The sequence below is a fragment of the Anolis sagrei genome, chromosome 5, assembly GCF_037176765.1.
Source record: "Anolis sagrei isolate rAnoSag1 chromosome 5, rAnoSag1.mat, whole genome shotgun sequence".
NCBI lineage: Eukaryota > Metazoa > Chordata > Lepidosauria > Squamata > Dactyloidae > Anolis > Anolis sagrei.
In genome coordinates this window covers 26,536,836-26,552,086 of record NC_090025.1, presented here as the reverse complement: position 1 = coordinate 26,552,086, position 15,251 = coordinate 26,536,836, and the positions used below count along the sequence as shown (strand labels likewise).

Sequence of the window (15,251 nt, the reverse complement as noted above, 5' to 3'; positions counted from 1 at the left end):
GATTTCCTGTGCTCTACATCACTCAGCAACTATATTCAAATTCCATGATTTTAGTTTATTTTGTGGATTACAGGATTGTGTAATTTGCAAAATTCACTTTAAAATTAATTTAAATTTACATAAAATGTTATATGCAATATCACAAGTAATAGTTACTTAACTTTCTTTTCCAGTAGGCCCAGGGAGCCTTTTGAGCCCCCAGGTTTTATTATTATTATTATTATTATTATTATTATTATTATTTGCACTCACCCCAATACCTCATAAAAAAGATAGAATATACCAGTATTTTCACTCGTGCAAGCATCCAGGAACCAGAGCTTTGCTTGTCCTCCCATCTCCCTGCTCAACTGGAGGTTTTAAAAACTGACGTGGGACTCCTAACCACTTCCAGTTCGGTTTGTGTCTGTTTTCTGGTTCAGTCACTTCACAGTGGATTTAGGGGCTGAAGTGTTACTGCGAGACTTCATACATTGCAGAGAAAGAAGTGTCCAGCAGGGTGAATCACAAGTGGAGATGAAATCCCTTTTGGCTTTCAAGTTCTATAGAACACATGAATTTATGGTAGCTTTCAAAATTGTAGAACTTACATGGATCTGAAATATGTTAATGTGGGCAGCATTAATGATTTAAAGATGACCTTTTTATTAGCTCCAAGTAATCATGTACTGTGTTCAGTGTTTCCCACCAAATACATTTGTCAATAGAGGGTAATTTTGTTTCCCAGGGACCTGCCACAGGTTGCAACCCCTCAAAATGCTTTTGTTTCTATGTGTATGTTATCCTCCAATGATCCAAAAAGGGCTCTACTATTAAAAAGTTTCACAAGAAGTTTACATCTTCAAAGGAGCTTTTGTGCCGAGTTGTGAGTTTTCCGGGCTGTATGGATATGTTCCAGAAGCATTCTGTCCTGACGTTTTGCCTGCATCTATGGCAGGCATCCTCAGAGGTTGTGAGGTCTGTTTGAAACTAGGAAAATGGGGTTTATATATCTGTGAAATGTCCAGAGTGGGAGAAAGAATTCTTGTCTGTTTGAAGTAGGTGTGAATGTTTTAATTCACAACAAAGGATTCCTCCAGGCAGTAAGAAGCCAGACCTTGAAACCGCTAGGCCATTAAATGTTAATTAAGGTAGCCAATTGAAAGTTTCACCTACCTCAAACAGACAAGAGTTCTTTCTCCCACCCTGGACATTCCACGGATATATAAACCCCATTTTCCTAATTTCCAACAGACCTCACAACCTCTGAGGATGCCTGCCATAAATACAGGCGAAACATCAGGAGAGAATGCTTCTGGAACATGGCCATACAGCCCGGAAAACTCACAACAACCCAGTGATTCCGGCCATGAAAATGAAAGCCTTTGACAATTCATTGAGCTTTTACGTTTTGAGGTGGGATTCTTTGAATCTGTAAGAACAAGTTGACTTTGGAAATTAGTTTCCTATGAGACAAGAAAGCCACCTTGTCATTATTTAATAAACATTTTTAAAATCCATTAGTGGCCCACAATTTAAAAACTTTAATGGTCTTTGATGGGGTTTTGTGGAAACATAACAGAGTTTCATCTTACTGAATATAGTTGATGGAGAAGCTGATCCATTAGACTGAAATGATTGGTGCAGTTCTTGATGTTTAGCCTATGTTTTCTCAATAAGATATATTCCAAAACTGTCTGCACTGTGAAGGAAGACTTTCTAGTTTTTACAAGAAAGGAATGTCCATGTGCAATGTGATTCCCAAGTACATTAAAATAAACAGAATCATTCCTGCACTTAATAAATTGTAAAAAAAAAAAATTATCAATGCCCTACAGACAAATGATGTTTTCAGAACAATTGCTGTCAATGGATGACTTTCTGATAGTGACTACTAATTTCTTGGGATTGCATGAAACATGTCAGACTCTACAAGCATAACTTGACATTGGCAATAATAAGAGTTATTTTTAAGCAAGTGCTTAGGAATTGAACTGTCATGTGTGTCTCATGACAGCTCTAGAAACTGGAAAGGGCTTCAGTGTTAGTTTTGGAAGGGCTGATAGGATGAGAGATCTATTTGTGAATCATGCTTTGCCAGTTTATAACAGACACCCTGCAATTGAAATTCTATGAAATTGAGACTGGCATCTTAACAAAAATATATGTTATTTAACTGTAGATGTAATGTTAGATTTTTAAAAATCTAATTTGTAATTTACCTAATGTAATATCAGACTTGTATCAAAATAAAATTATTTTCGGTGTGAATAAAACATTTTTATCTGATTCTCTAGTTCTGTCACAGGTACTTGAATATAAAAAAAGGAGACAATTTACAAAGAGTTTATTTGCATTCCTGTTGTGGTTCATCTTTTTCAACTACAATATGTGTTTGTGAATAGTCACAATTTTAATTACCACTCTTCATGAGTTTGATCTATTCTTTCTGCTCTACTAATCAAAAAGTCTCTTCTACTGCTGCAAGGAATTTGGATCCAGTGGAGCTTCTTGGTAGGCAAGGAACTGCCTGGACTCTCCAGCTTGAGTCCATCTACACCAGGAATGGCCACACTTGGGCCCTCCAGGTGTTTTGGACTTCAACTCCCACAATTCCGAACAGCATGACCCCTACCGGCTGTTTGGATCTGGAGCAAACTTGGCATGAATATTCAATATGCCCAAGTGTGAACATTGGTGGAGTTGGGGGGAAATAGACCTTGACATTTGGGAGTTGTAGATGCTGGGATTTATAGTTCACCTACAATCAAATAGCATTCTGAACTCCACCAACGACGGAATTGACCCAATCTTGGCACATAGAAAAATACTGGAAGGGTCTGGTGGACACTGACCTTGAGTTTGGGAGTTGTAGTTCACCTACATCCAGGGAGCACTGTGGACTCACACAATGATGGATCTGGAGCAAACTTGGCATGCATACTCAATATGCCCAGATGTGAACATTGGTGTAATTTGGGGAAAATAGACCTTGAAATTTGGGAGTTGGAGTTGCTGGGATTTATAGTTCACCTACAATCAAATAGCATTCTGAACTTCACCAAAGAAAGAATTGGGCCAAACTTCCCACACTTCTGATGGTCCTTGGCGACCTTGGCGAGGATTGAGAAACACTGCTCTAGGCGGCCAATCCTTTTATTGGACTTCATTTCCCAGAAGCCTCAGATGCTTTCACCAACGATGGAGAATTCTGGGAGCTGAAGTCCAAACACCTGGAAAGACCCCACGCTTAAGACAATCATGCAACCAACCTCTCTACAGGTGATCATAAGCCTAATTGACGCTTGGGAGACACTGAACTGAACCACGTGGCTCCTCCCTCCCTCCCAAGGCCTGGCCCTCTCTCACCGGAAGTTCCCCTGCTCCAAAGCGGAAGTGAGGGACAGGAAAAGGGAAGAGAAAGTCTCCAGTCACATGACAGCAGAGGCTTGAAGGGGATGCAGCTGCGGATCCAGGCAGGACTTCTCAGGCGGGGCGCCCGGGAAAGAAGGGAGGTTTGTAACCAGAGGAAGGCACCAAGGGGGTGAATGAGAGGGGAAGGTTGCCAAGGGGTTAAAGGCGTCTTGCTTCCATTGCAGCAGGCATACTATGTATCCCACTCTTTCCCTCCTTTCTATAGTGTCTAGATCCAGGGAAGTCATGCCACCCCCTCTATTCTGCCTTGGTTAAACCACACCTGGAATCCTGTGTCCAATTCTGGCCACCACATTGTTGAATCTAAGTTGGAATGTGTCCAGATTAGGGCGACTAAAATGATCAAGGGTCTGGAGAACAAGCCCTAAGAGGAGTGGCTTAAAGAGCTGGGCATGTTTAGCCTGAAGAAGAGAAGGCTGAGAGGAGACATGATAGCCATGTATAAATATGTGAGAGGAAGCCATAGGGAGGAAGAGCTGCCCTGGTGACTAGGATGCAGAACAATGGCTTCAAACTACAAGAAAGAAGATTCCACCTGAACATTAGAAAGAATTTCCTGACAGTGAGAGCTGTTCAGCAGTGGAACTCTCTGCTCCAGAGTGTGGTGGAGGCTCCTTCTTTGAAGGCTTTTAAACAGACGCTGGATGGCTATCTATCAGGGGTGCTTTGAATGTGATTTTCCTGCTTCTTGGCAGGGGGTTGGACTGGATGGCCCACGAGGTCTCTTCCAACTCAATGATTCTATGATTCTGGAGACCATCGGTTCATTAATGCTGTTGGACACCCCTTTAACTGCCATAGCTCAGTGCTATGGAATAATGGGAGTTGTAGTTTTATAAGGTCTGTAGCTTCCTTTGCCAAAGAACACCGGTGCCTCCCCCCAAAACTACATCTCCATGATTCCACAGCTAGCATTGAGCCATGGCCCTTAAAGTGGTGTCATAGAATCATAGAGTTGGAAGAGACCTCATGGGCCATCCAATCCACTCCCTTGCCAAGAAGCAGGAATATTGCATTCAAAGCACCTCTGACAGATGGCCATCTAGCCTCTGTTTAAACACCTCCAAAGAAGGAGCCTCCACCACACTCCGGGGCAGAGAGTTCCACTGCTGAACGGCTCTCACAAGCTTCCTCCCTCCTCCCTGTGACTTCCTCTCACATATTTATACATGGCTATCATATCTCCTCTCAGCCTTCTCTTCTTCAGGCTAAACATGCCCAAAACTAAGACAAGTCAAACCCCCATTTTGGACTTTAGGAGAGCTGATTTCCGAAAAATGAAGGAAACACTGAGCAGAATTCCGTGGACAGATACTAAAAGACAAAGGAGTGTCAAACTGCATTAATTCTATGGTGCAGATGCACCCCATATCTTCAGAGAAGGAGCACCCGAGATCCATGACAATCTGGGAAGTTTGCATTCTTTCACGATTTCTAATTAAAAGGGTTGCTTTTAATTTGGCTGCTTCCATAGGTCTTGATTGAGGGAAGTACAGTAGAGTCTTGCTTATCCAACTTTCGCTCATCCAACGTTCTATATTGTCCAACGCAGTTCGCCTCCTTCCTGGATCCACAGCTGTTTCTATACAGTGCGACGTTTTGGTGCTAAATTCGTAAATACAATAATTACTACATCACATTACCATGTATTGAACTGCTTTTTCTGTCCATTTGTTGTAAAACATGATGATTTGGCGCTTAGTTTGTAAAATCATAATGTAATTAATAAGTTTTTCCTTAATCCCTCCTTATTATCATACATTTCCCCTTATCCAACATTCTGCTGGCCCATTTATGTAGGATAAGCAAGACTGTACTATAATACAGGTTGAACATCAATCATAAAAAGACTAAAAGAGACTCCCAAGGGCCATTCAGTTCAATCCCATTCTGCCATGCAGGAAGATGCAGTCAAAGCACTGACAGATGGCTACTCAGCCTCTTTTTGGGCTCTTCCATGCAGCCATAAAACCCAGAATATCAAGGCAGAAAATCTCACCAAAGGATCCCCCAGGCATCAACCAACCAGATTTTGAAGCTGCAAGGCCATGAAATGCTAATCAAGGTGGCCAGTTGCAACATTCACACTTGCCTCAAACAGACAAGAGTTCTTTCTCCCACCTTAGACATTCACAGATATATAAACCTCACTTGCTTGGCCCCATGCTAGCCGCTCCGAGTCCCCATTGGGGAGATGGTGGCAGGGTATAAATAAAGTTTATTATTATTATTGCCTAGTTTCCAACAAACCTCACAACCTCTGAGGATGCCTGCCATAGATGTGGGCAAAACGTCAGGAGAGAACGCTTCTGGAACATGACCATACAGCTTGGAAAACTCACACCAACCCAGTGAAATCCATGAAATCCATCAAGAACACATTATATCCCACAATGTCTGCTTTGAACTTGATTATCTGAGGGTCCTTCCACACAGCCCTATATCCCAGAATATCAAGACTGCAAATCCTACATTATTTGAGTGTGGATTCAGATAACTCAGTTCAAAGCAGATACTGTGGGATTTTCTGCCTCAATATTCTGGGATATATGGCTGTGTGGAAGGGCACTAAATTCAACTAAAGTAGATCCTTTGAATGGGTTGTTGTAGGTTTTTCCGGGCTATATGGCCATGTTCTGGAGGCAATTTTTCTCCTGACGTTTCGCCTGCATCTATGATGCAAGCGAAACGTCAGGAGAGAAATTGCCTCCAGAACATGGCCATATATCCCGGAAAAACCTACAACAACCCAGTGATTCCGGCCATGAAAGCTTTCGACAATACATAGATCCTTTGAATCTCAGAGATTTACATATGTGTTGATGCATTCATCAGTTATTGATTTAGTGGGCAAAGGTGAGGCTTAGCAGTTAGAATTCAGGCAAACAGTCGCTTCCTTGTTTGTTGTTACAGCAACATATATCCAATCCCTAAATTCCATTCAAACCTTATCCCAAATATTGTGTACAGTGAAATGACATGAAACACCTTTGCAGTAAATAGTTAACCAGCTCTCCAATCCAATAAGCCTTTATTAGCATGTATAATAATACTGTATTTTAATACAGTATAAATTATAGAGTAGCTGTCATGGCAGCCATTATTATTATTATTATTATTATTATTATTATTGGAATATTATAGAGCTGCTACGGTATTAGCCAGTCCAAAATGGAAGCACAAAGTGTGATTGGTTTTGTGTGGGAAAACCAGCATTCTTTTTATGTGTTATTTGGAAACTCAACAGAAGCCAATACAATCTGTATTACAATATTCACATAACTGGTTATGACTTCTGCCATGATTTCCCCCATGTTCTGTGTGTTGCAACAGTGTGATGACAGCGTTGATTGCATAAGTTTACATGGTTATCATTCAAGGATATGACAGTGTGGAATAACATCTCATGATTTCCTGATACAGCTTATCAAATGTTAGCAGCAAAAAAGCAAAAAAGTGTTTGTGATGCTTCTTTTATCCATTGTTTTGTGTGATTATAAAGCAGTACACTGGCCAAGACAGCAATATCCCATAAGCAAGGGGTGGGAAAGTATGTTTTTTTAATAGTTTGTTGTCAAAAGTTTTAATGGCTGGAATCACTGGGTTGGTATGAGTTTTCTGGACTGTATGGCCATGTTCCAGAAGCATTCTCTCCAGGAGAAAATGCTTCTGGAACATGGCCACACAGCCTGGAAAACTCACAGCAACCCAGTTTCTTTATAGTTGTTGGACTGCAGCTTTCAGCATTCCTTATAATTTCCTTGCTGGCTAGGACAAATGGGAATAGCAATCCAACAATATATAAAGGGCGACAGGATCCCCAGCCTGGCACTATTCTGTGATTTGTAAGTTGAGGATTTCCAAATCAGATAGAATAGGAAATGTGTGACTCTCTGGATGTTATTGGATTGCAACTCCCATCAGCCGTATCCAGCATAGCCAGTGGTACAAAATACCAAGTTGGAATTCCCTTTAGTGGGACTGCCATTCAAAACAGATTTTCCTACTTTGCTTTATTATCTTGTCACAAAGTGTGTAATTTGGTTTTTTTTCTTTGTTTCCCTAGTGATTGGTACAGTTTATTGGATTGTAACATTTGGGATAACATGGCTGATGTAAGTATAAATATAACTTGAATGCATTTCTGCACTTACTACTCAAACAATCCCTTGACAGGAATTTGACTTTTCTACTATTGTACTGTTTGTAAAAGATCAAAATCATTCCATTCGCAGTGCAATTTATAGAGTCCTGGGGGGGTTTCAGGATGTATTTATGAGTATGGGTGGAAAGAGCTGCTTATTCTAGGCCATGTTTGGGCAACCTGTGGTTCTTGGCTGATATCAGAAGTTCTCAAGTGATTAAATCAGACCTCCTGCAAGAGCTAAAGCTTTGGAAAGTTTTGGAAAGTTGCTTTTAGGAGATACAACTACCACAATTTCTCAGCCAGCAGGGCCTTGCTGGCTGAGGTAATTTCTAAACCTGTAATTTTGAATTACACATTAATTAATTACATTAAAAATGATATTTTCAAAGAGGGCTGAAAGAGAGAGATCATGAGGGAAATGGTTCAGGTCTTAATTACAATGGCCTTCAATGGGTTATGCAGCCTTTGGCAAAAGAAAATATATTTTCATTCCTGTTCCAATGTTGTATTTTTTTATCATGTCAGGAGCAACCTGAGAAATTGCAAGTCGCTTCCGGTGTGAGAGAATTGGCCATCTGCAAGGATGTTACCCAGGAGAGGCCTGGATGTTTTATCCTATGGAAGGCTTCTCACAGTCCCTACATGAGAAGCTGGAGCTGACAGAGGGAGCTCCCCCGCTCCCCAGATTTGAACCGCTGACCTTTTGGTCAGCAATCCTGATAGCAAAATTTCACCACTTGGGGCTCCTGTTCCAAAGTTAATTTCTATTCCAAAAGAGAGTTAGGAATCTTTTCAAAGAATTAATATTTGTGGAATAAAAATATTAAGAGATTTAAGTGTTGGACTGAGATTCTAGACACCAGTATTTGAATCTCTGCTAGGCCATTAAAACCGACTGGATCATCTTGGGGAAGCCACATTCTCTCAGCCTTATAGGAGGGTGAAGTCAACCCCCTCTGAATAAATCTTGCTAAGAAAATCCTGTGAAAGGAGTGCTATGAAGACAGAAAACAACAAAAGATATATATGTGACATCAAAATATTTTTTCATTTTTCCCCTTCTAGGAACTGAAAAGGTTCCTGTACAAAAAGCTGCCAAGGTGAAGTATTTCCTGAGATCTATTTTCTGGTTCAGTAAATATAAAGTTGAAGTTTCCATTCCAATTCTCAATTTGTTTCCTGGGGGGACGGACTCTGGAGTAGCTGACTTTTCAAATAATACATTCATATTCCTTCCTGCAATGTATTAATTGTCTTTAAAACATTGCCTTAGGACAGTGTTTCTCAACCTTCTTAATGCCACGACCCCTTAATACAGTTCTTCAGGTTGTGATGACCCCCAACCATAAAATTATTTTTGTTGCTACTTCATAACTGTAATTTTGCTACTTTTATGAATTGTAATTTAAATATCTGATATGCAGGATGTATTTTCATTCACTGGACTAAATTTGGCACAAATACCCAATACGCCCAAATTTGAATACTGGTGGAGTTTGGGGGGGGGGGGAATTGATTTTGTCATTTGGGAGTTGAAGTTGCTGGGATTTATAGTTAACCTGCATTCAAAGAGCATTCTGGATTCCACCAATGATTGACTTGAACCAATCTTGGCACACAAAATTCCCACAACCAACAGAAAATACTGGAAGGGTTTGGTGGGCATTGACCTTCAGTTTTGGAGTTGTAGGTCACCTACATCCAGAGAGCACTGTGGACTCAAACAATAATAGATCTAGACCTTTTCACAAATACTCAATGTATCCAAATGTGAACACTGGTAGGAAAATAGAACTTGACATTTGGGAGTTGTAGCTGCTGGGATTTATAGTTCACCTACAATCAAAGAGTATTCTGAATGCCACCAATGATAGAATTGGGCCAAACTTCCCACACAGAACCCCCGTGCCTTGAATGGACTCACTGGTGCGAGCCTCCCTCCAGCCTCACATGCTTTCCCTTGCCCACACGTGTGCACCATGCTGTCATGCCCTGAGCATGCCTACTCTCCCCACCCTGCTTGGAGCCTCAGAAACAGCCCTCCCCTTGCCTGAAGGACTGGCTGAGAAGCTGGCTAATCACAGTGGAGGAGGGCTTTTGGTGGGAGGATTCACCGTCTGTTTCCAAAAATGAAAGAGAAGGACAGGTGAAGAGATCTTCAGCTTTCTCTGGCAAAGGGGATCCTAAGACCATCAGAAAAACATGTTTTCTGAAGGTCTTTGCCAACCCCTCTGAAACCCCCTTGCGACCCCCGCCCCAGGGGTCCTGACCCCTAGGTTGAGAAACACTGTCTTAGGATATAATTATACTTTTTTTTAGTCAGGAGTGACTTGAGAAACTGCAAGGCGTTCTGATGTCAGAATTGGCCAACTGCATAGACATTGCCCAGGGGACGCCCTGATGTTTTACCATCCTGTGGGAGGCTTCTCTCATGTCCCTACATGAGAAGGTGGAGCTGGCAGATGGGAGCTCACCCTGCTCCCCAGATTCGAACCGCCGACTTTTTGTTCAGCAGTCCTGCTGACACAAGTTTTTAGCCCATTTCACCACCGGAGGGTTCCCTAATTATACTGTACTTGGGTAAAAAGCGTTTGCAGTTGCTTGGCTGGATAAAAAGCAAAAGAGTTACATCAGTATCAAGTCGTCCTTTCAGCAAGGTTTCTTTTGCTTTTCCAGTGTTGAAGGCCTTCATGCTATTGTAGTCTCTGACAGAGATGGAGTACCGGTTATAAAAGGTGAGTAATAATTATGATCTTTCTGAGCAAAAAAACATGTCCACCAAAATAGAAATGGAGAAAAATAAGGAATGCTTTTACTTCTCATAGATGTAAGCCTGGAATTTTCCTTAGTGGGTTCTGATGCCTGAAGGTAAAGTTTTCGTATAATTCAAAACATGTGGGTGCCCTCATGAAACTCGATTGCAGTCTTCTATATGTGAGCAAAGGTCATCAGGAAGTGCAAATATGCACTCATCAACTGTGATGCATTTTTCTGACGTGGATGAGAGGAAAAATAGACTCAGTTTGAGGAAGTGATGGGTAAAGTGTTTCCTTTGTGTTTCAATATTAGGCAATGGTATGAGCTGCTTCCCTTCTGTTGCACCAGCAACAACAGAAAGCAACTCATACTGAATGCCAAGCCATATATAAGGCAATAGTTCTCAGGACATGCTAAAAATAGACCTTGGTTTATAAAATTAGAATGTGCCAGAATTGCTGGAAATCAAAATAAAAATCAATCCCCACTAGACGGTTGTAATGTTCAGAACCTGAAAAGGTTTGGTCTTCTACCCAAAGAGAGTTTCTTATAAGATGTCTTAATGTAATCATAGTGATGCTCCTTGCATTTCCTTGTCTTTTCTAATTGTACCATCTTACTGTAAGAGTAGCCTATGGAATACACTGATATCAAATGCCACTGCGCAGCATTGTTATCCTAATTTTAGGGAACTAGGCACATGAATTATGTATATTTATGTTACTACTAGAGGAAAATGTTCTTTCAACTATATTGCTCCATATAAAATGTGTCCATAGTAAACCATTGAGAAGGCAGTTAAAAGGCTGTTGTTGTTGTTCTAGTTGCCAATGATAATGCTCCAGAGCACGCTCTTCGACCTGGCTTCTTATCAACTTTTGCACTTGCAACCGACCAAGGCAGCAAACTGGGGCTTTCAAAAAACAAGAGTATTATCTGTTACTACAACACTTACCAGGTACGAGATTAGCTTAATAATTGGTTAAGGAATCCTTTTTAAATTTATAGAATAAAGATTTATATTGGGAATATTTTTGTTTTGGCAACATATGTTTGTTCCCTGTGTTTGTATCCGAAAACTACATTGCTGATGGACTGTGTTTTTTGTGAAACATGGACGCTTTATTTTCATGGCTATCCATTTTCTCATGGTTATCCTATTCATTACTGTCTGGGTAGCTTCCTAATTGTGTTTTGCACTTACAGTTGCATCATAGAATGAAGCAAGCTGTGAAAAGTTGACATGATGAACTGCAATGGTTAATTCCCAGTTTGTGTATTGAATATAGTAGTAGAAATCCATAGGAGTTGGAGGGTCAGCTTTGAGACTTGCTGCTTATATGTGGGCAAAACCACCAGTAAACTCTGTCCCCCTTGCCAATGAGATCTTCCTTCTCACCCTTCTACCATCATCCCATCCCTATTGATACCCTTCTCTTTTCTTCTTTCTCCTCCTTGAGAAGATGGATTCAAAAGAAAAACTTTGTTTTTGCTGCTGCTGCCACTAGTACCAGCTTTCTAACAGTGTGTCTTCAGATCTCTCAGTAGTCCCTACTGCTTAGGGAAAATGTCCATACTGCAGCTTGAAGACCACAGATAGGAAGTAGGCAGCCTACAGTAAAACACATAATGACAACAGCAACAGCAACAGGAATAAGGACTTTTCTTGCATCTCATTTGCTTTCACTTTCTGAGGAAGGAAGGAGGAAATAGAGATAACTGTAGGGATGGGGCAGATGCAGCATTAGAATGGTGAGCAAGGGCAGAAAATGAGAGATGACCTTTTTGAAGACCAAGTTGTGATGATGCTGCAAGACCATATTATTGGGAGTCCTATAGTTTTGACACACAATATTTGTCTGCGAACTACATCAGAATGTCATATTTAGCTGCTGGGAATACTGAAGGGCCACAGTTTGGGGACTCGGGACTGCAAGCAGCCCATATGCTTCATGATTCCTAGTTGACGTTGAATTGGTATATCAATGCTATTCAAAATAGTTATTTTGAAGGATGGCGCATCTGACCGTACCTAATTGTAGCCGATCTAATTTCAGCCTGAATCTAGTTACCATTCATGTACCATATCCATGAACTCCATATGTCACAATATTTGTTGCATGTTGGATTTCTTTCTTTCAGGTGGTGCAGTTCAATAGGCTACCTCTGGTGGTGAGCTTTATTGCTAGCAGCAGTGCCAATACAGGTATGTTTTACACATCAAGACACATTTGCTGTCCTTAGCATCCAGTTTATGAGATTTCAGCTATGACATATGCAGTCTTCTTTTGAAAATCTATTATAACAATTCTGATAGTTACATATAAAAATAGTTTGTATAAAATTGACAGGCAATTCTTTTTCCACTCTGTCAATACTATGATACAGGTGGATGCATTTAACAAAGTATCAATGCCTGTATCCTGTCTCAAAGTTAGGAGGGCAGGGAAAGACAGTTCAATCACCAACAGTCAGAATCAGAAAACTCATTGTTCCTCCTGGCAAAGCTGCAAGAATAAACTTATTTATGTATAGGGAGCTTTGGATGACATGAGTGGTCCTGAGGTGCAAGATCTTTTCATTCCCCTTCTGAGTTCCTCTTGATCTTGAAAAGGGAAAAGAGATTCTCTTAAAGCTCAGCAGAGGGCAGAAACCACCATTTTGGTACATGGAGCAGATGGCTAGTACTGAATTCTTAGGTATCTCTGTGCTTAATCTAACCCAGTGTTTCCTAACCTCTGGTCTTCCAGGTGTTTTGGACTTCAGATCCCAAAACCCCTGATTATTGGCCAAGGCAGCAAAGGTTTCTGGGAGTAGGAGTCCAGAACACTTGAATACTATGGGAATGCCCTCACTCTTGTATGACTATGAGAATGCCCTCACTCTTGTACTTAACTTCTGTAAGTACAAGAGTGAGACAAGTTGAGATCCATTTTAGATTGTGCAAAGTATTTGCTTCCAATTCTCTTAGTGCAGTAGTTCTCAACTTGTGGGTCCCCAGATGTTTTGGCCTTCAACTCCCAGAAATCCTAACAGCTGTTAAACTGGCTGGGATTTCTGGGCCAAAACACCTGGAGACCCACAGGTTGAGAATCACTGTCTTAGTGGATATGTGAATGTATGAGAGAGATTGCAGTTTGCGTTTACAAATCTGTCTACTACCCAATATAATAATCAGATCTTGCTCTCCCATCTCTCTTCCCACTCTGTTTTGTGTGCAGGATTGATCGTAAGCTTGGAAAAGGAACTGGCTCCATTGTTTGAAGAGCTGTGGCAAGTTGTGGAGGTGTCTTAACTTGCTATCTCATCTCCCACTTCAGAGTTACAGCATCTCTTCCAGACCAAGCAGGAGAGTATTTTCAACAACTCACTGTGTAATGAGTGTTTGGAAGAAAATGCCATGTTCTCCTACTATTCTAAAATTTAAAACTACATAAGGTTAAATCTGCAGTGAAATACCAGTGTGTATATAAAGTAAGACATGGAGAAGGAAGATACGGCTGCAGCTACTTCTGTTAAATGGTGGGGACTATCTAATGACTCCCATGGAGTTAATCTCAGGCACGCAGATCCTATCTGTACAAAATACGTCACCCACACCACCCTGTGAAATAGCGGACTACTTCCGTCTTCTGAGCTACGACTCTATACTGGGAAGAGAAAATGTATTTTCACATTATCCCTGAGGAAAATCTTCCTCGAAAAGTTTTGCTAGTGTTGATACACAATCAGTGGTTCATGCTAATGTCTGGATGATCAAAAGTGGTTTTTGGAATCCCTTATCCACTGGGCATGCTGGCCAAGGCATTCTTGGAGCTGTAATCGAAAAAAAGCAATTTGGCCAAGCTTTTGAGCCTGAGTTTTCTCCCTTAAAAAAAATCACATTAGTTTGGTTTAGTACTACTTCCGCTCTTCTTACAGAGATCAGATCAATCAGTGTGTTTACTCTTCATCCCTGTTTGTAAAATACAAAATTGAGCTTTGCTTCATCTTACTTTACTTTGATATCTGAATATATGTAATTGTGGTGCTTTGCTGGCTCACTTATCTTTGCTTGTCTCTAAACAAATCCAAATAAAAGAGAGTGAATAAGACAAGTAGCCTGATCATTGCCAGAAAGAGATTAATCTTGCAAATGAGTATTAGTCTTGCATACAGGTGTTTTTTAAATTGATTTGGGTATTGTTGACATTTCAATGAAACAAATAAAACATAATTGTGAAAATATGTTAGGCGAAAATAATTGGCCAAAATAGAAGAAAGAAAAGATGGTTTAAATGGCAATATATTTTTTAAATGGGAAGAAATGGTTTAAAATGACAAAAATTTTAAACCATTTTAGCAGTTGACCTCTACTTTCTTCTTATTATTTTTAAGTCATTCACATAGAGCTTTTGTCAGATTTAGAGTATGAGAGATAAGTTTCAATATAAGGACATTTACCCAAGAATAGGCATCTGCCTCTTCCAATGAAATTCATGCTTTTATAAAAGTTGTATAGTTTTTTTTTTCATGTCAGGAGCGACTTATGAAACTGCAAGTCGCTTCTGGTGTGAGAGAATTGGCCATCTGCAAGGACGTTGCCCAGGTGATGCCTGGATGTTTTACCATCCTGTGGGAGGCTCCACTCATGTCCCCACATGGAAAGCTGGAGCTGATGAGTGGGAGCTCACCTCGCTCCCTGGATTCGAACTGCCAACCTTTTGGTCAGCTGCCCTGCTGGCACAAAGTGGCCACAATATGAATTCGACCATATTGTCTTAACTGTATTAGCTTCTGCATCCCTACAAACATGTGTTACATAAAAATCTGCACAAAAATTCTGTCCAGCTGCATGCTGAAATTCTCTTGGTGATGTATGCAGGCATAAACTCAAAATTAACCCTATATACTGTATGTTAATGGTTGGTTTGTTTTATATCATGCTTTCCTT

The 15,251-nt window shown here is 40.6% G+C and overlaps 1 protein-coding gene across 1 annotated transcript; it reads left to right on the top strand.

Annotated features, from left to right (window-relative positions):
* The first annotated feature begins 3,380 nt into the window (after positions 1 to 3,380).
* Positions 3,381 to 14,415, top strand: LAMTOR3 (late endosomal/lysosomal adaptor, MAPK and MTOR activator 3). The gene is made up of 7 exons (XM_060779175.2): positions 3,381 to 3,494; positions 7,481 to 7,529; positions 8,627 to 8,661; positions 10,238 to 10,296; positions 11,143 to 11,276; positions 12,461 to 12,524; positions 13,540 to 14,415. The coding sequence occupies exons 2-7, from the start codon at positions 7,521 to 7,523 to the stop codon at positions 13,611 to 13,613; spliced, it is 375 nt and encodes a 124-aa protein (XP_060635158.1). The 5' UTR covers positions 3,381 to 3,494; positions 7,481 to 7,520; the 3' UTR covers positions 13,614 to 14,415.
* The last annotated feature ends 836 nt before the right edge of the window (positions 14,416 to 15,251 follow it).